Raw genomic sequence first — 26,369 nt, 5'->3', positions numbered from 1 at the left:
TGTCCAGGTGCATGAAGTCTAGCTGCTTAAGTCCAGGTGCATGAAGTCTAGCTGCTTCTGACCGAGTTCTTGGCACAGAGTGCTTATGCTACTCCTCTTTAACCAATATTGCATGTCTTCAGTGTTTTAGCCTTTCCAATTTGATAAGGGAATGCTGCATTTTTATTGTCCTTTTAGCATTTCTTTCACTACTTGTGATACTGAACATTTCCCATACACATAGGTCATTTATCCTTCTTTGTCTTTTGCCCATTTATCTATTAAATGTTAATAAAAATATGGAAAATCTGATGGATTTGTATGTTACCCTTGCCAGGAACCTCACAAATCTTCTTTGCATGTTAGAAGTAAGACGTTTGTTGATTTAATAAAATGTTTTGGTTTGTTACTAAACAAGGTACCTATCTTCATTTTGGTTAGTTTTGAGGCACGCCTGACCAAATATGCAACAGTCTTTCTTGGCCTTTGGGGAAGAAGAAATAGGATGTAAATGGTAAAGTTATGGCAACTTTGTTACATTGTTTGATTTCTTGTTGGGCTAATTGTGGACACCAAGCCATTTTTGGTATTAGACTGGAAACTCTCTGGTCTGAAAATTGATTAATTGTCTGAAGGACTCACACTGGGAGGCAGAATAGTAATCAATATTGTGGGCTGAGGTCACTGACAGGGGCCAAAGGCAATAATGTGTAAAATTTAGGATGAATTGCTTTTTAGATTTCATCTGCATTTACTAAGACGGGAGTTGTTTGGGAAAATATTGCCTTTTTAGAGTCTCTTTGAAGTGGCCATCTAATGAATCAAGGAAAGGGCAGTTAAATCCCTCTTGGTGAGAACATCAAAAGAGAAATAGGATATAGTTACACATCAGGAAGCAAAGGCTATCAGTTGACCTTTCTTAAGGGTGGAGAGAAGAATTTGGATGATTGGGGAGTTTTTATTATATAGTAACCTTCTTTTTTAATCCTTTCTCTTTTTCCTTTTTAAATCACTATCTTTAATTTCCCTAGAGCCAGCTTTGCTTAATTATTCCATAGCAGAGTTAGAGAATTAAAAATTAAAAGTAACATCTTATTAATGGCCAAAACTCAAGCATCCTCGTCCACATCATACTGTCACAATTTCATAATGTAATCTATTTTTCTTAAGTGTGTGGAAAGGAAGATGATCTCATGTTGAATTTGTCAGTTTCTTATATGCCATTATCTCCTTTCTCTGTTTCTGAGAGTGAGAAATATTTAGAATATTCACACACCCATCAAATATTTCAGTGTGTCCTTTACCTTTATGTGCCCTCCCCCGCAATAAAAGCTTTTACCAAAGTAGCTATTTAGTTATTTGATTTTCATAACTTCACTGACTTCTTGTTAAGGTGACAAGGATGCCCATGAGAAAGAACTGCCAAAAAGTAAGCAGACAAAAAAAGAGACAAAGGGTTTAATCAAAGGATGGCCAAAATATTGCCACATACCTCTTCCCTCCTGTGCCAGGGAAGGCATTTCAAAACTCTGTAACTGCACCCGGATATGGCCTTAAAATTCTTGCCAGCCTTGTATTCTAGCCTCTTATTCCCACTTACATGGCACCCAATCTGAAACTTATGTTATTTTCTAGATAGGTCTACAACACATCTCTGGGGCTTTAACAGTTAACTGTAGTTGATGGATGGTCTACATGAAATATCTGAAATCTGTTAGCATCTCTAGCATCTCTCTTTCATTTCTCTCTCTCTCTCTTTTTTTTTTTTTTTTTTTTTTTTTTTTTGGTACCAGGAGGGATCGAACTCAGGTCTTTCCGCTTGTGAGGCAGGTGGCGGAACCACTGAGCTAAATCCCTGGCCCTCTTTCCCTCTTTTCTCTCTCTTAAAAGAAGGACTACCATAAGGCCCTCAAGAAGGAAGTAGATCTGGTACCACATATTGCTACAGCTCACTTTGAGACTCATTCATGATAAAGTTTCATGCAGTCAGTGGTATGAATCAAATACTTAGGTGACAAAATGTTGGCAGAGAGGCACTGATGAGAAGACCATTCTGCTGGAAGCATATTTGAACAAAGAAATCAGCTACGTGGCAGGGTTGGGGATGGAATTCCAGCAGAGGAAATACTAAGTATAATGCTAGAGATGAGAGAGAGGTCGGTGTGCTCACAGAATAACAAGAATAGCAATGAAGTAAGTAAGGGAGTGGGTCAGAGAAGGGGAGAAAGAGGAGGGAAGGGTCAGATCTGGGAGTTCATCAAGGTCGGGATTTGGATCGAAAGAACTATGATGAGAACACATTGGAGGATTTTAATGTAAGGAAGGTATGGCGTTTTAAAACGATCCTTTGTGTGCTTTGTGGAGAACATTATGGGGCAGTGGGGCAGAATAAAAATATTTATTATTAACTCTTACAATTCGGATCTCCTGTATCCAGGCACAAGAGAGCACCATTGGTCATCCTGTCAGAGCATGTACTTCCTGTTAGGAGACCCTTCCCAGCCCACAGGGCTTCTCTGGCATCCTTTAGATGCTTTCAGGAGGGTTATTCTGTCTTCTGCTTACCACAGAAACCACAAATGAGATTTCAATATTTTAATAGCTTTTTCTTACCGTGGTACAGATATTAAGACTCAATTACTATTGTTTTAAAAATAGCGATAATTTTAAAAAACTTTCCTCCAAGTGTCAAGTCCCTTTATCAGAGTAACATCTTGACTAATTTACATTCAATTATCCAATTTTTCCTCTACTATTTACTCTTTCAGTTAATTCACACTGTCCTTGATTCCAAGGCAAATTAAATATCTATTTTAAAACTAAATTACCTGCAAGATACTGCTGCGGTAATAGATGTGTATTACCAGTTTCCCTAATAAAGGTGGTTTCATTTCTTTTAGCCAGTTTCCTTTTTAGCAGCTGAAGCCATCTTGGGTGTGCCAAGTCCTCTGAGGTGTCCTTTCCCCTAAATTTACATGAAGGTGGCTGTGGCTTTCCAAGAAATTTTCTGTATTTCTGTCATTAATATATATGATTGTCATTTCAAATAAAGAAAAAGAAAATAAATTATTTGGTGCCTTCATTCATTAGCAACAAGTCACTACTACTGTGACCTATACTCTTATTTTAAATTGTAAAATGTGACAAGGAAATCTACTTTTTGGTATATAAATAAAATTTAAGCCCACAGTAAAAACCTGACTTCAGGGTGCAATTCAGTCTAATCCTCTTTGCTGTTTTGAAGCCATTATTGACAGTCTTGTGTTCATTTATAATGTCTCAGCAACACTAGGCTCAAAAGTTCTTATTCTGTTATTTGGTTAAATTATTCCAGCTTTCCATGAACTTGACTATATTGCTAAGTCCTTCTTGGCTGAAATATATGTGATGAATACAGTTCTACCCTTAATATACATTTAGCTTACTTTATGGATTAGTTGCTTTCCTGAAAAATTTGCTTGTGAAGTGAATTTTCTCTTATTAAGTAGATTTTTCTACTCACATGTATTTTAAAACTGGAGCTGTATTGTCTGGTAGGATAATAGCACTAAGACATAGAAAAATCATTTGTGATTGTATCAATCCTCTGAGGGTGGAAATTTTAAGATAGCGATATAATGCTTAAAAATTTACTAAATTGAAGATGATTAGGGTTAATTTTATGTTTGGCCAAATGGATTCAAGGTGTAAGGGAAAAAGAAACCACGCTAACTCATCTCAATAAAACATTCTGAAGAGACCCTGATTGCTCTAATATTCTTTTCTATTAAACTCATTTTTTTGCCTTGGTAGGATATTTTTTCCTTTGGGATATTGTACTTTGAAAGCTGGGTGTGAAACAACAAAAATATTTCAAAATGAGTAAAATAAAGTTTGAGAATATATTTGTTGAACCATTTATTTGAACTTGAATATGAACTTTTCGGAGAAATGCATTTCCCTCTCATTGTACCTTTCAACTTCAAAGTGTCTAATTCTTCAGCACTGAGCTATGAGTGATAATTCTAAAAACAAGAATTTATGTAGTGTTGTAGGGTGCCAGGTTCTGCTCTAAGCAGCTTCTAAGCACATTGTATAGAGTAATTCTTTTATCTTTACAGTAACTGCAGAGGATGGAAACCATTATTTCCTCTTTTTATACAGGAGACTAAGGTATAGAGAGGATAAGTAAATTGCCCAAGGTCCCTCAGCTAATATGAGTTTGGAGCTGAGATTTAAACTCATACTGTTGTACTCTATGGTCCACACTAAGTTAAAGAGCAGGTGCTAGTGAGGACTGGTGAAAAGAGGAGAGCTTATGTTCTGTACATACACTGTTCAAATAATGTAAAGATAATTCATTCAACAAGTAGTGTTATACACCTCCTAAAAGCGGTCACTGTTAGATGCTGGAGAGTGAGACAAATAAAGTTCTGCCTTTCCATACATCCTGTCTCAGGACCTCAGGGATAAATGACAAGTAAACAAACACATTCCACGGAGGAAAAACTAGATGGCTGTAAAAGCAAACAATGGAGTTATCTATTTTTAAACAAGGAGATCAAAAAAGACCTAAATAAGTTACTGATTTAAAAAATGGGTAAAAATAAATTTCTTCATGCTGTATATCCATATAAGGAAGATTTATTATAAATTTAATCTATTTCAAATGAAATAAAACCAAAGTTAGACAATGTTTCAGTTCTCTGTCTCCAACTTTAGGAGGCTGGGAAGGGGCAAAAAGCAGACAGACATCATTTCAGTTGGTTCTTCTCATGGGTCATGCCTGCCAAGGCCAACTTCTTGGGCTTGTCCTATAGGTATGGTTTCAGTAATAGCCACTGGCATATACATTTCATGCCAGAATCTTTCCTTTGTCAGAAAGAGAGGGAAAGAGAAAGAAAGGAAAAAGGAAAAGAAAAGGCATGTTGAGAAGTAAAGTGGTACATAAGACCTCAGGTAAAACTGGGGCAGAGCATAGAGAGCATACTCAGTACTAAGGTCTAGTGGGAGCAGGGAGATAGAATATTGAAGGTGCCTAAGACACTTTAGTGAAAGTAACAACTTGGGTGATTCCTAGAGGCCTCTATTGGCAGCTCTCCTGAAGAATTCATCACATAGTTGATCAAAACAACTATAGTTGATCAAAACAACTTGGATAAAGCTGGGGTTAAGAGAGGAATGGTTAAGAGAGGAATTGGGTTATATAGCTCTTCTCTCAGAATTTCCAATCAGAAAAATCTTTACTTCAAGTGCAAGGTCCTGAGTTCGATTTCTGGTACCAAAAAAAAAAACAACTTTACTGGATTGAATGACAGGAATGAAAGGACAGAATGTACGCTCATTTTTGCTTTGTTTGCAAGGATGCTTGGAGCCATATTTTATTCTCATCTCTTAAATGATTGCCATTAACTTAGTAAATATGTCTTTTTTTTCTTTATCTTGTTAAGTATATATTCATGTTTTTGTGACTCTCAAGATCATTTCATTTTTGAAAGGAGTTTTAAAAAATCATAATATATTTTATAATCAAAGGCTTGGTCTTAGAAAGTTTATGATTAAATTGGTGTTCATGATTAAATTGATGTTTTGAAGACTTTACTATATCTCTTTAATCAATAACTGCATAATACTTCCTCAAGAGTTGGGCTTCCAGGGCTAGGGATTTAGCTCAGTGGTTCTGGCGCATGCCTTGCAAGTGCAAGGTCCCGAGTTTGATCCCTGGTACCAAAAAAAAATAAAATAAAATAAATAAAGAGTTGGGCTTCCCACTGGTGTAACTGTCTACTTAATAACTGGAATAATGTGACATTGAAAGGAAAAATATTATTCAAATTTACTTGTAATGAATGCTATATGATATGTTTTTTGTATTCTTGTTCTTCAGTAATATTTTTAAATGAGTAAATATGTTCTTTATAATCAGACATAACAAATATTTTGATAACTTTGGCATTGGAAGTGTCAACATCTACTTTCTTACCATTTATTATCTTTTTTATTATTTCTTATTTATTAGTTCACACAGTGAAGTTCTACTCTGCCATAAAGAATGATAAAACTTGGGGGCCGGGGATTTAGCTCAGTGGTTTTGCTGCCTGCTGCGCAAGCTCAAGGACCAGAGTTCCATCCCTGATACCAAAAAAAAAAAAAAGAATGATAAAACTAAAATCATTTGTAAGAAAATGAATGCACCTTGAGACCATAATGTTAAGGGAAATAAATCAGAGACACGAGCGTAAATATTGTATGATATCTCTTGTATGAGCAATCCTAAATATAAATAAGGAGCAAAATAAAAGATAGGTTAAGGAGAAAAATCATTCTCGAATGGGAAGGAGATGAAGAGATGGAGGAAAGGCGGGAGGGAGGGGAGGGAAAGGGGGTGAAAAAGGAGTTACGATTTGCTGTGTGTGTGCACCAGCTCCACACAAGGAATGTACTTGAGCACTTACTATCTGAGAATAGACAAATGCTCTTAATTTCTCAGTAAAGCTTACAACTTCCTAAATTTGATCCTTCTTGATCTTTTTGGCACCAAGTGTTACCTGGGTGCACCTGTCTCTACTTTCTGTTCATCTCAGCATCATTTGCCCTACTCTCTTTAAATACATGCCCTTGTTTTTCAGGTGTTAAAACACTCAGCATAAGTAAAGCCACAAATGAGTTTTCTTACTTGATTCATATTTGTCCCTCATTTAACATCTGTCTTTTTCACAGAGAAAGACCATGGAAGAAGGTTGCTGTAACAATCATAATAATATATATTTATATACCACTGCTGTTTTACTTAAAGCTCTGCCTATGAATAGTTTCATTAATGGCCAGAGGCTCATGTGTTTGACCTTAAGGGAAGAAATGTCTTAGGTAGCTATAAAGAAGCTTGAGGAGCTGTTGAGTTTTGAGCGGATCAGCCACTCATTTGGAGCTGTTGCATTTGATGACGCGAATTCTATTTTTAGAACGTGAACAGATTTGGGATCTGCTGCACTGCAGTGCTTTATGAATTCTTATGAGCTTAATTATTTTCTTTTTCTTCTTTGACAAAAAAATACTTCCTCACGAAGAGTGTCTAATGTTATGCGTTATGCCCTTATTGTATATTGGTTTCTTTATTTAAAACAGAGCCTTTGCATTTTCTATCTAATCCATTCACTTTCAGCCCAGAAAAAAATATCCTTAAAGAAAACAGTTTTGAGCCTGGCTCAATATCAGGCATATTTTTATTATCTTCATTTTATTGATGAGAAAATAAAGACTCAGAGATGATTGGTAACTTCATTAAGGTCAAACAATTAGTAAATATCACAGCTAGGAATTGCGACCACCTGGCAAAGCCCTGCCCTTAACCCTTCACATCCTCTTCTCTCTCAGACTTTAACACACCCATCTGTGGTTTGGCAATAATGTTCTTCCCCAAATGCATAAAAGGTTTCCCTAGAACCTGGATTTTCATTCTGTCTTTGGCACTAACTGGGTATATTGGAAATATTGCAATCTTCCTGGCTTTCAATTCCCTCAAGTCTGAAATGAGCAAGTGGGTGGGGAAACACATGAGATCCTTTTGAACTCTAAATTGTTTTGTTTCCTTTGAATTTAAACATGATTTCCGACATTCACACAACATGCACTTATTTGGCGCCTGTGATTTTCCCCGTATATTCTCAAACTGCTGTAGCTTATGCTTCAGTTCCTCCAGTTCTGGACTCTCACTACACCTTCCCTCTGTCGGTCCTTGCTCATCATTTCTCTCCCCAAGTACTTCCAGTGAGGAGAATTAGAGGATGGAATGGGTATATGAGATACTTTGTCAGAATTCTACCTACCTAGGTAATTTCATTATATGGTATCATTTTTACACCCCTGGGAATGAAAATGGAGGTAGCAGCATTGGAAAGTAGTGATTTCTAATTGACAGAATCCAGCCGTGAGTCTATCCTTTGGCAGAGGTCTGAATATAGACATGAGTAATTCATTATGCACACAGGCACACACCCTCTCTTCAAGAACTCAACAGTGTCACTCTCCATTAGCTACACGTCTAGATTGCTGTCTCTCTGGCTTGTAAGTACATGTTTGAATAACATAATGGAAGACAACCTGTCTGCCTTTACGTATCAGTTATGATATTCATATTCACAGCTCAGAAAACTTCACCTTTTGGGGATTTATTTTAAGTCAAATATGATGGATGGCTTGAGGAACTATAGCATAGGAATTAAAACTCACGAGAGTTTCAAGCAGAGGGTTTTTTTTTTTACTTCTTTTTTTGGAGCCATAACCACTTTATCATTGCTGTCAAGTATGGGCCTAGCATGAAGGAAAAATTAGAGGAGAAAACCTGAAAGGCACTGTAATTTTGTTCCTTAGAGACTTTTGTCCAGATCTGCTGATTGTATTCTATATTTACAAGCTTCTCTTTGGAAGCAGAGATCTGTCCATCTATCTGTCTAATGATTAAAGGCAATTTCTAATAAAGTTAATTTTTAAATGAAATATAGTTTGTGCCTGGATCTTGGTATACTTGGAAATGTGTGTGCTGCGAGGTTTTAAACTTTATTAATTGACTCTTTTCGGTATAAGATTACAAATGAAAATACTACAGTATTTAAGCCCTAAGCTTAAAAAGTCAAAGTTTTCAATAATTATAGTCTTTTTAGTAGGGAGAAATGATAAAGAGTATATGAGGCAACTATTTCAACAAGTAGGACCAAAATCTCAATGTATGTATGTATTGTTCTCATTCACTGGCTTGAGAGTTGACTAAGATTCACTTGATCTAGTTTGAGTACAGCCGAGCTTGGCTCTAGACTGCAGGACTATGTTTGAATCTGCTGTATATGTCTAATTCCAGGCTCTCAGAGCATCCCTAGCTTCTGTTGATGGCAGAAGCAAAGAGCCTGATGTAAAAGCACACGATACTTCTTAAGGCCTTGATTCAGAATTGGTGCACTGTCCATTGCCTGCATTTGTTTAGCCTAAACAAATCGCACCATCAGATTCAACATAATGTTGAATCTAGTGGTGGAACTGCAGAAGCAACTGGAAGAGTCATTGAGTCCATGTTATGGTTTGGAATGGCCTCCAGAAGTCTCATGTGTTCAAAGGTGGGGCTTTTGGAAAGTGATTGGATCATGGGGGCACTGTGTTCATTAGTGGATTGATTCATGGATGAGTTTGTGGCTGAGCGTGTTGTTGGAAGCTGAGGGCTGGTCAGAGGAGGTGAGTCACTGGCAGTGTGACCTGGAAGGATACCTCTCTCTCCCAACTCCTCCCTTTCTTCTCTGCTTCCTGGCTGCCATGAGGTGAGCAGCTTTCTTTGAAGTCAGGTTTTGCCACCATGCCATTTCTGTGTTTGAGCCTGCCGACTATAGAATGAAGCCACTGAAACTGAGCCAAAATGAACCTTTTCTCTTTTAAGTTGTGGATGTTGGATATTTTGTCCCAACAAGAAAATGACTGAGACAGTCCATAATGGTAATGTGAGACAGTCCATAATGGTAATGTGGGGAGAAAACAAAGAAGTGGAGTAGTAACCCAATGAACCATGGGTAGAGAGACTGATTCACTTGTGGAATGATGGGTTGGAGATGCTGCCTTCATTTTAAGTGGCATATCACCTTTTCTTTCTGTCTACTTTCATTGTTTCAATAATTGACAGCCAAATCCCAGACTGATGTTATAGGTTAGCATCAAGAAGTGCAGCTCACCATTTGAATGGTTGGGGAAAACAGACTTTCAAAATGGTCCCAAGGTAAGTCACTGTGCCTTGTGTGTCTCTGTGCTGTATGTTGTATTAACTGTGGTCAGCTATAGAATTAACCCACATATGTATGTGATGGATCAAGCTGTTGAAATGTCTTTGAAAACAAAGAAACTAATCTATATTGAATAAAAACCGGATTTTTAATGTGTACATTAAAAGCAAAGACATGATTAAATTGATAGAACTCAGCCTTCATAAAATATTCAATGACTATCTAACCCCTAAAATTAGTTTGTATCAGAAATTAAATGGCAATTGACTTTTTAAATATATTTACCTAATTTCAGGTAATTGTCTCTCTTTTATTGTGCTTGCTTAGCTGTAGAGAGTAGGATGCATACTAACAATTTTAATAAATGCAGCCATATACATTAGTTTTTACTAAAACACCTGGGTTCATTTTCTTAAAACTCTCTATTCAGAAAACGACTTTATAAATTTGTTGTGGTTTTCAGAAAGGTGAATTTGTCCTATGTCCTAACTTACTTTGTCACACTTGTGAGAATAACAGTTTTAAGTTACTTATTTCTGCTTGTGGTCCTTCCTTATCTTAATGATCCTTATCAAAATTATTATGCATCATGGTTTTACCTTGCATGTTTCCTTCATAGAGATATTGTCTGGTTAAATACTATGCACTAGAAATTGGCTCTTTAAATCTAAGCCATCTCTAGAAGGAAGTTAATTTTCATTGTTCCTGTGCAAACTCTCCATTGTTTTTCTTCTGTATAGAGTTACTTGAGTTGTATGCCTTACCTGAGTACTTTCCATCAGTGTGGTATTGGATAGCCACTATAGGTGTGTGAATGTCTTTGCACTTGTATGCACACGCATATGCATGCATATGTATGCATGTGTGTTTGATCTAAGGACTCCAACTCTTGTTATTATGGGAAGTTATCACTCTTTCATACATGAATACCTCATGCCTTAAATTCACCAGACAATGTGCCTCTGATGATACGATGTCTTACTCTCAGTGTTGTATACTGTATTTTGTGATGTATATATTGTGTTTTGTTTTGTTTTATTCTGTTTAAACTTTACTCAAAGCCAGCAGCTACTCCAAAATAAAAGTAAAAAGGAGAAAAACTTAAAATGAGGACTCTGGTTAGTAATTATACATTTTGGAAGGGAGATGGTACGCTAAAACTTTTAAAAATTTACTTGCCCCTTTCTTGCCAAACATAGACAGAAATATTCTAGCAGGGAAGTGACCCATATCCATGGGAAGTAAGGAAATCTGAGCTTTAGTTTCTTCATGTATTGAAACATATCCAGGACTAACTTCCCATCAGGCTCACCATGAGGAAAAATGGAGGTGCTTAGAGGGTGTCTCCTTCCTGATGATTTTTTAGGCATTAATCTTTTCCTATAACATTGCAGCAGAAGTGAGGACACTCCACAGTGTCCCTAAGTGAAACTCCCTAACATTTGATTTTTTTTTTTTTTTTTTTGGTACTGGGGATCGAACTCGGGTCCTTGCGCTTGCGCAGCAGGCAGCAAAACCACTGTGCTAAATCCCCGGCCCTGAAGTTACGTAACATAACTCCCTAAGTGAAAGAACAGGAGGCAGCTTGTTTGGAGATCGTAGGCAGCAAGGGGCATGACTGGAAAGGTACTCATTCTAAAGCATAAGGCACATGTGAAGGATGTGGCTTCAGAGGTGAAGTGCATGAGGTCATTGGCTCTCATTTTTCTCAGTGGCTGCAAGAAAGTGTTTTGTAGACATCCTTCCAGGGACAACTGTAAAATACTGTGACCTGTTTCTCTTTCACTTGAAAATGTGGTTGAGAACCAGTGAATCAAACAAGCAAACAAAAAGAAAAACCTTAGCTGTCCTCAAATTTTCTGTCTTCTAAAATGCTCCTCTAATATAAAGGACAAGCCTGTTGTCTCACGGTCCCTTTGTGTGTGGACTTCTCAGCTCACGTTACTGTAAGTCAGGTATTCAGCATGGAAGAAGCTGCCAGCTGGGGTTGGGTCACTGCCAAACCAACTCTCTTACAGAGATTATGTGTAATAAACACCCTGTCATATACCTAACAGTGATTCCTTCTTGTAAAAGCCTAAACCTTTAACTTCCACTTAGTTCCTTAATATTTTGCCAGTGGAGTTTACCACGAATTGAAAGAGGTCTAGGAACTTGAGTGCTTTGTGAGACTTTAGAGGTGACCTAATCTAGCATTTTTTTGAACTTTGTTCCAAGAGAACACTAATAGCCTGCAACACATGTAGCAGATGTCTCCTTAAATGGATTTTGTGGTCAGAGACATTTAGACAATCCTACTACACAGTTAGCTTTCTTTACTAAAGGACCTCTCAAGGTCTTCAATATGCTAATGTGAATGGTGCCTCTCTAAGGGGTACAACATGTAGCTTTCCTGACCTCAGAGTCCTTTTGTTGCCATCTCAAGAATGTCAGGCAGAAGCCATATGGTACAGTCACTAAGAGCATGGCCTCTAGTGATTAATGCTTAAAACTAGGTTCAAATCCTAGCTTTACCATTTATTGTTTTTTTTTTTATGGTTTTTGTTTGTTTGTTTGTTTGTTTGTTTTGAGACACTGTCTCGCTATGTAGCCCAGGCTGGCCTGGAACTCTTAGCGATCCTCCTGTCTCAGCCTCCCGAGTGCTGGGATCACAGGTGTAAGCCACCACACCTGGCCTGGTTTTATGTTCTTGAGCAAATTGTTTAACTTCTTTTTGCTTCAGTTTCCCTATCTAAAATGGGAACACTAAGGATACCTAATTGTAAGTTATTTTAAAAACTGAAGACAAGGCTAAGAACAGTCCCTGGCACTACTGTCAGCCAAACATAGTTTAGGTAAGAATGAACTGGCCTAATACTCTCAATTCTAGAGATGACGAAAGTGAATTATGCATGCAACACTCACTCATTCAACAGACTGAGCTCCAACATGCACCATGCATAAGGGTTCTAGTGCTAGAGATGAAGGTGAACAGGTCACAGTTCCTTCCCTGGATGAACGGACTCACTACTGACTCAGCTCACGCCACACTGTTTAGTGTTAAAGCTGATGGCCTGAGCCTCCTGACTTCCATCTGCAGCCCCTTTCCTGACTTCCTTGTGAATGAACATGAACCCTGCATCCTGGGTTGGTAAGCAGGAATGTGAAGCACAGAATACAACTAATAGATTTACCTTTTCAAGGTAGGAATATTAGTGCGATCCAGAAAAAAGTAACTGGGAAACAGCAAATTCTAAAAATGTAATTTAGTGAAGTTAGAGATATTATGGTGAAGCCCTCATAGAAGTTCCCCAATGTGACTGGCTCAGTTGTGTTTCAGGTGCTGTGTTACTTACTGATGATCTTCTCTGTGTTTGCTAGGTGTCTTCTCCGAGGGCTTTCCTTGGGACCACTTCAGTGAGCAGACAGCTAAAGACCTCCCCAGCAGGGATGCAGGTGCTTGGGTCCTGGACTATAGAGCAGGCCCACCCTGTCCCTTTCTGCTCCATGAGGAGTCAAACAGAAGCAAATTGTACTTGGATCTCAATGTAAGTGAAAACCTTCGTGTTTGTGCTGTGGTTCTTTTTGATCAATAGAGGTCCATTTAATATGCCTTTAAATTGTGTACATAAAGCTGTTAAAGCTGCATTTTGTGTATGGATAATTGCTTTAAAAAATCAGTGGGCTGCAAAATACCAAGATGCATCTCGGTGATCTGAAACTTGTACACTAGGAAGTGACTATGTTTATATTTTTATCTGAGTGTTTTCAGAGCACTATGCTTACATTAGCTTTACTGTCTAAACTTCATTGTGGCAAAAACCATTTGCTGCTAGTCCCTTAAAATTTTCCTAAAAATTTATAAATAACATATATCAATCGACTGATAGGCTCTGCATGCCCCAGTGAAATCCAAGTAACCTGTCTTACTTGCACATCTATAAACTGTTCTTTCTTTCCAGGTGCTCAAATAACAGGTGAACAGGTTGGCAGGAAATCTGCCAAATACAGGATGACCTATTTAAAAACCATAGCCTTCTCCTTTCTCATTCATCCATGTATTCATTGACACAGAAGGATTGACTACCTGATACAAAGCATCGGGCTGGGGTTTAGCTACTTCCACATTTAGATGCTCCAGTCGGATTGAGTAGACTATCAGTTCTCATCACCCTTCTACCCAGTTTCCTGTTGCAGATAGGGTGAACATGGGAATCCAATAAGCACGTTGCTCTTTTCTTTTTGCCATTAACTTTAATGCCTACGGACAATCTTCTATTCTCCAGTTCATGAATTCCAGCCTAGAAGTGTGCACGTGCTGAATGTGGATTAGTCCTATGCTCATCTAAGTGATGATACTGGTTTCATAAGGGTAGGCTAGGTCTGCCATGTTCTCATAGGTGGAAACCAAATGAGTCAGAAAACCTTATACTTTTCACACCCATAAGATAGTCACTGTATGGCATTCTAGAAAAGCATTTGGCATTTAATATTATAAAGAGAGGTTTGGAATGAAGCTGAAGAATGATGAATTGACAGTCATTCCAGAGATGATACAAGGATTTTAAAGTTTTGTCTTCCTACCTGAAAAGTCAAATTGTGCAGCTTGAGGCATTTGCTAAAAGTAAGAAATGTAACAGTGACATCTATTGGTGAGTTGCTAAGTTGATCAGGCAGTGAACAGCAGGCATTCCTGGAGTATAAAAGAGTTGAAATGGTTCTGAAAGGTTGCCTCCTCCCCTAGCTGCCCTCCTTCTCCTTGAAATAGACTAAATTGTTCTGGTTGCCTTTATCCCCATAAATGAAATTATTTCTTAACTTTATTATAATTATAAATATCATTGATGATCCTTCTAGAAAAATTGAAACATGTAGATGCATTGGAAAAACAAGAAATAATTGATAGCTTCAGCAGCAAGGATCACAACCGAAAATTTGATTAAATTTTTTGTAGTTTTCACCATGTATGATTTATTTTCAATGAGGGATTAAAAAAATATATATGTATATGCATCTAGATTTTATAATCTTTCTTCCACTTGTTGAAGTCAATTGCTCTTATACTGCTTATCCATGTTGTTACAAAATCTTTATAGATGTATTTTCATTGACTGAATAATATTCCACTAAATGATATGGCATAATTTATTTAATCATTTCTTCTTATAGAATGTTGAAGTTGTTCCTAATTGTGCAATAGCACTACTATTTGAAAATCAGTAGTATGACCACATATATATTTTTCCTGTAACCCTCCCCAGCATTTAGAAATATTCTTTATATATTTTTGGAGGAAAATTATTTTCTGTGATCTATGAGCAGTTTTAGACTTTTGATACATATCATGATATAAAAAGATCTATTTTCTGGGTCAGACTTTTATGACTATGTCTGAATGTATAACATATGTATCCATATGAAATACCTGAACTATATTCATATATTATCTATATAAATACACAATAAATACATGCATTTATATGTTTCTTAGTTTTCTATTAGATATAACTTTTGAAAACCAGAGTAATTCCTTAAATTATTATTGAGAGCATTGGGTTTTTTTTTTTTGGTACCGGGAATTGAACGTGGGTCCTTGCGCTTGCAGGGTAGATGGGAGAACCACTGAGCTAAATCCCTGGCTGAGACCAGTGACTTCTATACTTTGAGCTCTGTTTCCTTTCTCACCCCTAAGGTGAGCTACTCCTCTCTTCACACAGTATAGTTTGACTGATACATTGCCATTTTAAGTAAGATTTCCATGTAAAAGGATTTTGCTGATTTAGAAAGCACATGGATTCTGCTAATGACTGACTCACTAGTCCGGGGGCCGAGAGGCTTCATACTGTAAGCCTGGAGGACTGTATTCCTGTGCAGTAGTGTGATCGCCTTTGGGCACTTGACCTGTACTACTCTGCTTTCAGGTTTAATCATGATTGGCAGTGTCATCGTCAGGATGTTATTCTCCTAAGCTCTTCTCTGTGGTCATGCTGACTCTCGGTAGAACGAAAGAACAGCAACTGAAGTGTGTACCAGTTGGTGAGCAATTCAGAATGGACACTGGCATCAGAGTTAGGGCTCTACTAGGTCCCCTCTTTCAGCTGGGCCTTTGTCTTTTAGTTAGGAGACTCAAGGTAGCATCTATTTGCCAAACTAAATGAAACTAAACAGAACCCCAAACTCCTTTTCTCTACCCTCACAACACTTCCAGCACCAAGTTAGTGGGTTTTCCACACCAAGCAACTCTCCAGTTCTCTGTGGACACCATTTGGGAGTCCTGCAATTCCATTCTGACACTGTCTACCTGAACTTACCATCTCATCCCACAGGTAATGGGCTCCACCCCAGGAGACTGACCCACTCAGCAGCCAATGACAAGTACACAGTGGATCCCCAGGCTACTCACCACTTCTGTCTGACTTGGATACGGACCCAGGACCCCTCCTCTGTTTCCGTAGTTTTCTGGAACACTTTGCACAATCCAGGGAAACAGTTCACTTGTACTATTATTTATTTATTAGGTTGATATTTCCAAAGGTTACAAATGAATAGCCAGATGCATAGGGTTAGGTCTGGAAGGTTCCCGACCACAGGAGCTTCTGTGGCTGTGGAGACAAGCTCCTTTTGTTAGGGTTTTAAGGAGGCCTTATTACATAGGCATGACTAATTAAATCATTAGGCATTGGTAATTTACTCAACTCCACCCCTTTTAGAGGTCGGGACATGGGACTGACATTTTCAGTCCTCTAGTCACATGGTTAGTCCCCATGGCAACCAGTTTTATATCCTTGGGGGTTTTCCAAAAGTCACCTCATTAACATAAACCCAGGTGTGGTTGACAGTGGCTTGTCGTGAATAGCAGCTCTATTGCCCTGAGTTGTTTCAGGAACTGGGAACAAAACCCGAATATTCTTACAAAAGATGTGCTTATAACTTTTATCATTTACAAGAGATTTAGGAGCTCTGGGGTACACTTGAAATGAAGAACAGCTATGTCTTTCTTATCATATGGCAGTATCGCATAACCAGTATGTATATCAATGTCTAAGCAGCCAGCAGTGCAGTCTTGCAGCCAGACTGCTGTGCAGAGAAAGTCTGTTTGGGTGACCGTCCTACAGACCTGCTCCAGCAAATTCCGAAAGTCTGAAGACGATCCCAGGCAAACAACAGAGCTCCTTAGGACTGAACCCCACACTCTGGGACTTCCACTTTTGGGTAGTATGATTACCAGATATTGCATAGGATATGCCTTAAAAGTTATTTTTGTTTGAAATTCAAATTTAACTGAGTGTCCTGTATTTTATTGAATAAATATGGCAATAGGAGGTATCACTTTTGGGATAACATCCAAAACACATACATATATATATATGTATATATATATGGTAAAACCTCAGTCACCCCAAAGTGCCAACTTAGAGCATGAATATTAAAAAGTTAGCCTTTAAAAGGAGAGTTTTGTGAGCCACCAAATAAGAATTGCCATTAGTTCTGGACCTCAGTTTGTAGTACACTTTGAAACAGATTTCGAAACAGTTTGTAGTATACTTTGTAACACAGGATGCTCAGAGACCAGAGAGCCACGGGCCTAACTCCTTATAGCAAGTATAGTTTCCTAAAGATCCTGGGGAAGATCCCAGGGAATATTCACCATGGAAGATGGTTTATTAAATGTCTGTAAACAAGGACATGGGTGGGGAAAAGAGTTGACTGTCAGACGTGTGGCTTGAGATTGAAAACAGACAGAAAAAGCAGGAAAGATAAGCAGTCCTTAGCATTACACACTGGTCTGAAAGTAAGATTTTGCATTCCAGTCTTTAAAATACCAACTTGGACTCTTGATGAGTGATTTGAGTTTCCAAGGATAATCAGTCTCCTTACTGTGAGGCTCTGCATACTGTTTACTGAATTGGCTGGGGAAGTCATAGCACCAGGTTCCAAGTAATTGTATTTTATGAAGCAAAGGATATAATTACCAAGTCCACACCCAACCTTGAGTGTCTAAACTAGTAACAAGAACTTCCACATAAAGATGGCTTCCTCGATGCCAGGTGTCATTCTCTGAGGTACTGTGTTATTATGTCTACTGTACAAACAGGCTCGGCAAGGACAGGGGCAGGGTTTGAACCCGGGTCTGAGCCTAGACCCAAATGCTTAAATGTGAAGCCTGTCAACCTCTTTACTACTTTGTATGATTGGGCAGGTGGAGGGGGCGGGTGTTTCGTTTTAAATTTGAAAACAAAGATATTCAATTAATGGATATACGTTAACTCCCATAATTAGTGAGAAGGATGAAGAACCAGGCTCAAAGTAGTAGAACTACAACCAAAATAACCCTACAGAATTCATCCAGTGAAACTACTGCAAGCATGAGACACTCAGTTCTTCAGCATGGCCCTGATACTCTGGGTTTTTTACAGTGAAATGTTGCTGGGGACATGATTTCAGTGCTTTCAACTTCCTTCATTTCTAAAGGGCAAACACCACAGCATAAACTACATTAAATGTCAGTGAAAACATTGATTTCTCTCTGCATTATATGGAAATGGCATGTCTTTTGATTGTTTTTGTGGAAGTCAGTGAGGGCCACCTTCAAGCTAAAGCCACAGGACTGATTCACTCAAATCATTAGGCTATTCATGGCAGTGGGGCTTGTGCTGCAAATGAATTCAGAAATAATCAAAGTGGCTTACTTTTGGGAGGAATGTGTTTACTTATGTGTGTACACATGTGAGTGTGTGCCTACATGTGTGCGCATGGGTGTGAGAAAGAGAAACAGAGACCTTGTGTCTGTTGGTGGTGGGTGGTAAATGGTCAAGAGATCACCTACAAAGGTGAAAAGAACAATTGGCATTAATGAATTATTGATAGATTTGGGAAAATATCACTTTTTAAAATAAACTCATCCTTTTAAATTGTGATACAGCAGTTGGAAAAAAGCAATCTGATCTGACTCCTAATCTATACAAAATTTCACGAGCTATCTCTTTCAGATTGGTTCCAGTTTGGGGATTGGTGTCCTGGGTTGTTATCATATTTAGATAAAAATCTTTTCTACCAACCACAAAATTCAGTTTTCTTGCCAGTTTTCACCCTTCTCTGGCATCTTCCGGCAACATCCCCGATTTCTTTGTAAAACAAAAAGAATAATAAAAAGAATAATAAACTTGCTGAATCACTGACCCATCTTAATGTTTAATGGAACTGTGAAATTCACTTCTCTTTGATCTTGATAACACTTATTGTACTTACTTCCTCTCTGTCTATTCTAAAATGAGATAAATGGCTCTTCATATAAAATTTGGATTCTTTTTTTTTTTTGGTAGCAGAGATCGAACGTTGGTCCTTGCGCTTGCGCAGCAGGCGGCGAAACCACTGAGCTAAATCCCCGGCCCAAAATTTGGATTCTTAAGTGTATACTTTCAAAACCTGAGTGGACACAGAATAGAACTGAGTTTTATTTTTTAAAAAGGGAGAACTTTGTCTAGGAATTGTATTTAAGTGAATTTGAATATTGCTACTGAAACACTGTATCATTTCTCTGAAGTTCACGATTGCTTTTTATCTCTTTGAATGAATCCCATTGCTTCAGTTTCCCATTTTTGTCTCATGAATTGCAGCTCTGTCTGCCTTCATTGGAATTAAAGTGCTGTAATTTCCACATAGTTTATTTAAACCTTGATCTCTTTCTATATATACCATCTATGTTGTATGTCTGTCTTTCAGAAAAGAATTCTCCTTCTTCTCCCCCAGGATGATGGTGGGAATTTGTGGTAAAAACTAAGTCCCCCACAACCCATTTTAAATATGAAATGCAGTAGCCTTTGCATAGAGGCTGTTGGCGAACACTCCTCAATTCACATGAAGTTTCATTTTTTATGGCCCAGTTATTTTTCATTTGCCATTTGGTTATTACAGATTTTAATTAAGTCATTCTGGTTTATTAGTATGATTATTTCTAAATTTTATTAAGGACTGCAACTACTATATAAATGTCTTTGGTGTGAACATCATAAACTCCCTGCTGCAGCTATAGAAAGTATATGACCTTGATTGTAGGAACTGTTACAGTATTCCTTGAGAATATTTTATGATACTTTTAAAATGTTGAAACATTGAGCATCTGTGGTGAATCAAGCAAGGGCTGCACTGAGAATAGTAGCACCTTTAACTTTTGAACAATTTTGTATTAGCAATTTTTCCAGTTTATGCATGTGGACATTGGCTTGAAGAAGTGAAGGAACTGGCCTAAAGTGACACAGCTAATGTGTGATTAGTAATACCTCATATTGGACCCAAATGCAACCTACTTCAAAGCCATTGCTCTTGCCTACTCTTCTGGTTATTCAGTGCTTAACTATGTTTAAAAATAGGATTTGTGTGCCGGGGATTTAGCTCAGTGGTTCCAGCGCCTGCCTCACAAGCGAGGATCCGAGTTCGATCCCAGGTACCTAAAAAAAAAAAAAAGAAAAAAAAAAAGAATTTGTGGCAATGCCTCATGTCCTTTCTCCTATGTAATTTTAATGCATTGGCATTTCTTTCTACATTTTTTTCTCTTAAAATGGCCAATTATGTGGACATTAAATTCAAGGAATCAGTACTGACTCATAATCTTTGTGACCTTTCTACTTTTTGCAGATTTCTTCTAACTTCAGTAAGCATTTGTTTCTGGTAACTAGGTGACTTAGTTTGCCTACCTTCCTATATTTCAATAGGAAAGAACTGTTAAAAATACCATAGCTTCTTTTGTGTTATTGTAATGAAAATAGCAAACATTTAGAAACAGGTGGACCCAGTACAAATCTTGGCATTGGCATTCATTGATTATATAGTCTTAGAACTCTCTTTAGTTTCTTCGACCCTCAGTGTTAACCTCCTTAGCAGTACCCTGTACAGTGGCTGCCAGCAACAGGTGGCTATATAAATAAATCAAAAGAAGTCAAAATGAAAACATAGCTGCTTAGTTACCCTGGCCACATTTTAAGTGCTTGGAGTCCTCCTGTGGCTAGGATGGCCCCGAAATAAAACATTTCCTTTATTGCAGAAACTTGCCCTGAATAGAACTGATCCATAAAATGAGGTTAATGATACTTTTCTCATAGAGTTAGTGGGAATAATTAAGGTACAAAAAACTTGCATGAAGAACATAGCATGATGCCTTTTTGGGACAACAATGAGAGCTTTTAAAAATTTAGGTTCTCTTCTTCCTTTATCCTCATGCATAGTCCTCATCCACCTTCATTTTTTTTTTTTTGTCTTTGTTATTTTTTTGTATTAAATTCTTTTATTGGTACATTGTAGGTATACAACACAATTACATTTCTCATTGGGAATTGTACCTTTACATAATGCATCTTGGTTCTTATATTTTCCCCATTCCTAGCCCTCCCTTCACACCCTCCACCCTTCCCTATTTACAAAGACTTTATTTCCATTTTTTCCATTTCTCATCATTTTTCCTTTCCCTTCTTTCCTTTCCCCTGCCCCTCCCACTACCCCTACCCCTTTGGACCTTTTCTTCCTATTTTACATTATCACCTTCATTTTGTTTTAGCTAAGTCTCCATCTTTCTTGGATTCTTCTCTTGACTCCTTTAAATATAATATTTTTAAATGATACCTGGATCTTTGGAGGTTGGGTTAATTGTCAAAATAAGTTTTACTTAAAAATGAAATTAAGAAATAGGCATAGCTAGTTATTAGACCAGTAGCCAAGAGCTATCTAGTTTTACTGCTTAGGAGAAGGTGATCATGAGCAGCAATAGACGTGAATAGTTTAGCGGTTCCCAGGTCTTCATCTGTAACTTTAATCAGGAGAAACTCAGCCACAGGGGAGTGCTTTCTCCTGACTTCCACCCTCTATTGTCATTATACATATGGACAGCGGTGGATTCTCTTCACTTTGAAAAGCTCAGCCATTCTTCAGAAACATGTCCCAGGAAATTTTGTATCTTCAAATCTGCTCCTCACCCACCCCTACCATGAGCTTCACAAGTTGTCATAGCCTTTTTTTTACACCTTTCACATTATATGTTTTATTTTGTTCTCAACATTGAACCCATTTCCGGGAAACCTTTGACATGGGTTGGTAGCAGCCAGTCTTAGAAATATTTGACGGTAAAACCCTGACCAATGATGTAAAACTACCTCATGCATGATTTTCATATTTTAAGAGTAGGGACATGTTAAATGAAGCAGCACCTTTGAAGTCTAATGGACCAACCTAAAAATGTGCCAAACACACACAAGATAAGAAAAGAAAAGAAAAGGATCAGTGCTCTGCTGTGGAGGATCTGTGTTGTCTCCCAGGCCAGGCTTTATCTGGGAACAGTGCTTCCTGAAAGGAAAGTGGCCAGTAAAATCACAATCGGAAGGGACTACACTCACATTATCATTAGCATCATGATTGAGTAAATAGTTGAGAAAAAAATGGAAACAAATTTTGAATACATGAATTACTTTTTTTCCCTGAAATGAATGAGTTGGCTTAAAAAACCATCTTGGAGCTCGGGGCACATAATAAAGAATAGGGTGAACTTCATAACTGTTTGCAGTGGCCTCCTGAGAAAACTTTAAACTAATTACTTTCTTTAGGTGAAATAGATGGGAAAAATACCAATGCAGCAAGCATTGGCCCTGAAATGCCCAAGGGGATTCCTTGAAAGTGTTTATTTTGGAGTTTAACTCATCACGGCACACATGGGGCTGTGGCATGGGTAGGCACTGCCTTTGGACCCTTTGTCAGCATGCGTGTAGATGGAAGGAGCTGGGAGGGAAATTTTCTGCTTGGGCTGTCAGTTCATCATTAAGGCTTGGTTCATACCGACAGAGGTAAAAAATTATGTTAGATCCTGGTTGATGTCCCTTAGAAAGTTTCCTATGAAGACATATTATACTCACGTAGTAGTATGTGCTGCAGATTGATGAGTGTCAAACTCTGTTCCTCTCTATGACCCTCGTGACAACACATGAAGTAGGTAGTTCTTTTTTTTTTTTTGGTACCGGGGATCAAACTCAGGACCTTGTGCTTGCGAGGCAGGCAGTGGAACCACTGAGCTAAATCCCCGGCCTGGTACTGTTCCTATTTGGTTTCCAGATGATGAAGTACAGGGATCCTGTATCACTTGCCCAATGCCAGGCTTCTTGTAGGAACAGAGGATGGTGAGAGCCCCGGACCCAGTGCCAGGCCTTTAACTCTGCACATTGCGCTTGTTCCTTGAATGTCAAAAGATCATATATAGTTTCCTTTCTTCCAGCTTTACAATATGCCCAGACTCTTCTCTTCTCTTTTAGCTTTTTCTAGTTTGTTATTTTCCTTCAACCTATTTCCACAGAAGCTTTAGGAACCAGTGTTAGAAATAGTTTACACTGACTGCTCAACAGAAAAAGACCTCACTCTCTGAGACTGCACCTCACAATAGGTGGGGTGTCTTCTTTTCTTTTTAGTCAATTAGTAGAAGGAGTTGCTGGCTTTTGATAGATTGCCCAGAGGGGCTATGGTAAGTGTTAGATTCATTGACAGAGGAGTCACCACACTGATAAGGCAGGGGAAGTGTTGCAGACCTCATGGTGTTCCTGTGACCTGAATAGAAGCAAGATGTTGTCTCCATTTTGAAATGTCAAAAATTAGCAGAATGGGGGTAAGGTGGGCTGGCTCACAGTATGGCACTATGCCGTGGGGTAAGCAGAAGGAAGGATACCTCCTTTCACATCTGGATGCTGCACTGGAGCAGTATGGGCTAGTACCAGTTAGCTTCTCCGATTTTAGTGTCTTCATCTTTAAAATAAGGTTGAGCTAGATGATTTCTAATGCTTACAAGCTCCTGTTCTACCTCCTAAAACCTCAATGCTATGCAAATTCTTCCATGATTTTATGCTCCTATTATATAAAACCATATTCAATCAAAAGACGTTTCCTGAGGACTTTTTATAATTTCTTCACCTCTCTCCTTTCATACCAGATTTCATTTGGTGAGTGAGAATTTCTTTCTTGAACAGCAACAACAACAAAAAGCTCCTCTTCACCCTTTGTCCTACCTATATCTTTCTTCTGAGCATGAGTACTGACTTCTCCTAGTCTATCACTCTAAGCCTTTTCCTTCCATGAAAATAGTTTCTACATTCTTTCTCACTTGTACTTTTTGTAATTCCAATTCCACTTTCAAATTGTGTCAAGCAATCATCATAACAACTTATTTGAAAGACTTTGGGAAGTTGAAAGTATATGGTCATTAAAATTAGGCCCAGAACTTGAAATAAATGAGAGAAGGGAAACATGACAATGCAGTAGCCTAATACAGGGAAATACAGTCTCATTTGCTTTACTTTTACCTTGTCTTTCTGTCATTTTGTGAGAATGTTGGAGTGAGCTATCTAATCTAAATGATATGTGGCAGGGCTACAAAAGATGAGGGCTTTAAGAAGTTTTCTTTTGGACCATGTTCAACTTTTACAAAATTATTTTAAAAATAGTTTTTAATGGTGATTTCTCTAATAACATGAAAATTATGGAGCTAAGTAAGATGTATGCCTCTAGGTGGTGATGTGCCTTTGGTTGTAGTTGTTTTTTTAGACTTATCTCACCAGTATCTACTTGTGGAACTGATACTATTCTTACTCTGAGAGGTACAGCTGAGAAGATGGTTAGATAGGAGAAATGTGGCAAATTCACTGGTAATAAATTCTCCACCCAAACACTACTAGTATGTTCAGATTGTAAGTAGGTGGGTACTGATTATTTTAACAAATAGTTAATGAAGAACACGAAGTGGATCAAATGCTGCTAAATGTTTTTATCACGTGTCTTGACATACTTGTCTGAGGTGAACCGTTTTTATTTGGTGTTTTACACACATATGGCTGTATGCATGCCTTGAGGTTAGAATGAAAGAGAATCATCTGGGTTGCAGTAGGTTGTAAAGAACAAATATCTTAGCTTCCACTGGTTTTGTATAGCAAGTACTTACATGTGTTTATCACAAGGTAAGACACTGAAATAAGTAATATCCCAGAGAAATGATTATCCCCACTCCACGCAATGGTAAAGCTTTAAATAGAATGATTTTTTTCAAGGCCAATCATTTTAGATTAAATTTGTGGGTTGCTTATTTGAACATTACAGTTAGAAACTCTTTTCAACACCTGGAGTGACCAGAAGTAGTAATTTTGCTATGGTTGTGAGAACCGCTGACTGGAGTCAGTGCCCAGAAGATCTCTGAATTACCAGGCTACTCTTCCTTACTCATCTTTACATTTAGTTAGCCACTGTTTGCTTTCATTCAATAGCTACTTATATTCAGGCTGAGTCTCAGGTTTAAAGTACTTGGCTCCAGTCTATGAACAAAGAGTGACCTCTTTCTTGGTAGATTTCTACTACATACTTCATCAAGGTGGAGACCTACAGTGTTGTCATCTTTTTCTCCTCAGAACTTCATACATAATTGCTGTGCATTTATGTTACTGGAGAAATGAGCCTTTGTAGTAGAAGTTGCTCTTTATAAGTGAAGGAGAATAGTAAAAGTAAGTTGGAAAACTTCTTGACATGCCGGAGGCCTGTCAAGGATTCTGTGTCTGGTCTGTGATCAGTAGATAGGCCAGCCAGTTGTTACTAGGAATTTTGCTTCATTTTTTTCCTCATTAAAGACCTCTAGCTCTTTCCTGAAGTTACAGTAGGGGAAATGACTGGGCACTTTCAGTATAAGTTTTTTTGAAAGCTGCCTTCTGTGTCAACCTGAAGGAGAAAGTGCATCTCATGTAGTAGAGTTGACTAACAAGCTGCACTGAAACTTTTTATACTTTGAGTCAGCTGTGTATTGTGTCCATGAGGGCAGGAAGCCTAGCTCTGGGTTCTAGAGGAGTGGGTAAGAGTGTGGATTCTGGAGCCTGACTTCCTGGATTCAAATCTAGTTTCAGTGTTCTTTGGCCCTGTAAACACAAGTAGACTGTTCAATTTTCCTGTGTCCCAGTTGCCTAAAAGGAAAGAGAATAAAAATACTGCACTCAGGCAGTTGGTATCTGTATCATATGAGTTAATATATGTAGAGTGTACCTAAAACAGAGCTTGGCACATAGTCAATACTCAGATGTTAGGTATTATTAAATATTATTCCTCACTTACTATCTTTGTGATTTTGGTCAGTTACTTTCTTTTGGTTTCTTAGCTTTTTAAAATGAGCCTAATGACATCATAGAATCAAGAGGATGAAATCACATAATTTCCTCGGAACAAAAACTGTCCCACTATCCATGAAATTATGTTGGCACTTGTGGATATTGAGAGAATTCTGAAACCTTATAATTCTGCTGCATGCATGGTACAAAAAGACCAACAACCCCTTCCGGCTTATGTCTTATTTTGGCCCAAGTCTTTTGAGGGTCCTGGAAATTTGTTTGGGGAATCAGTCAATATTATATTTGAGACAATGAAGAGCTCTTACTTAAAAAAGGAAAATACTAAGTAGATATCGTGTCCGCCCCTTATCACATGGTGCGATGAGGGCCTTCTTTCCACAATCTTGAAGAAGCGGAAGTCAAGTTTTATCGATGGGCATTTCCTCTGAATGACACCATTGAATTTTTCTGTCCTAGTGGCTCCTTCTTTCCCCCATAAGGGCCTTCACACTGAGCTACATGCAAAGCCTTTTTTATTTTGACACAGTGTCTCACTAAGTCATTAAGC

The 26,369-nt window shown here is 38.1% G+C and overlaps 1 protein-coding gene across 6 annotated transcripts in view; it reads left to right on the top strand.

The window, feature by feature from the left end:
* Window positions 1-26,369, top strand: part of Fmn1 (formin 1) — a 440,321-nt gene that overhangs the window by 90,698 nt on the left and 323,254 nt on the right. For 5 of the 6 annotated variants that reach the window (XR_015449807.1, XM_087207535.1, XM_087207534.1 and 2 more), the window contains one exon: window positions 13,077-13,243. The exons of the other annotated variant lie outside the window; for it this stretch is intronic. Coding sequence is in view for 4 of the 5 variants with exons in the window: in XM_087207535.1 (XP_087063661.1) it covers window positions 13,077-13,243 (167 nt within the window). In the remaining variant the exon portion in view is untranslated. The remainder of the gene's footprint in view (window positions 1-13,076; window positions 13,244-26,369) is intronic. 6 annotated transcript variants of the gene reach the window in all.

The sequence above is a fragment of the Heterocephalus glaber genome, unplaced genomic scaffold, assembly GCF_053883595.1.
Source record: "Heterocephalus glaber isolate CG9 unplaced genomic scaffold, H.glaber_assembly_v1.0 deba00000809, whole genome shotgun sequence".
NCBI classification, from domain to species: domain Eukaryota; kingdom Metazoa; phylum Chordata; class Mammalia; order Rodentia; family Bathyergidae; genus Heterocephalus; species Heterocephalus glaber.
This window is presented reverse-complemented; position numbering and strand designations above follow the sequence as displayed.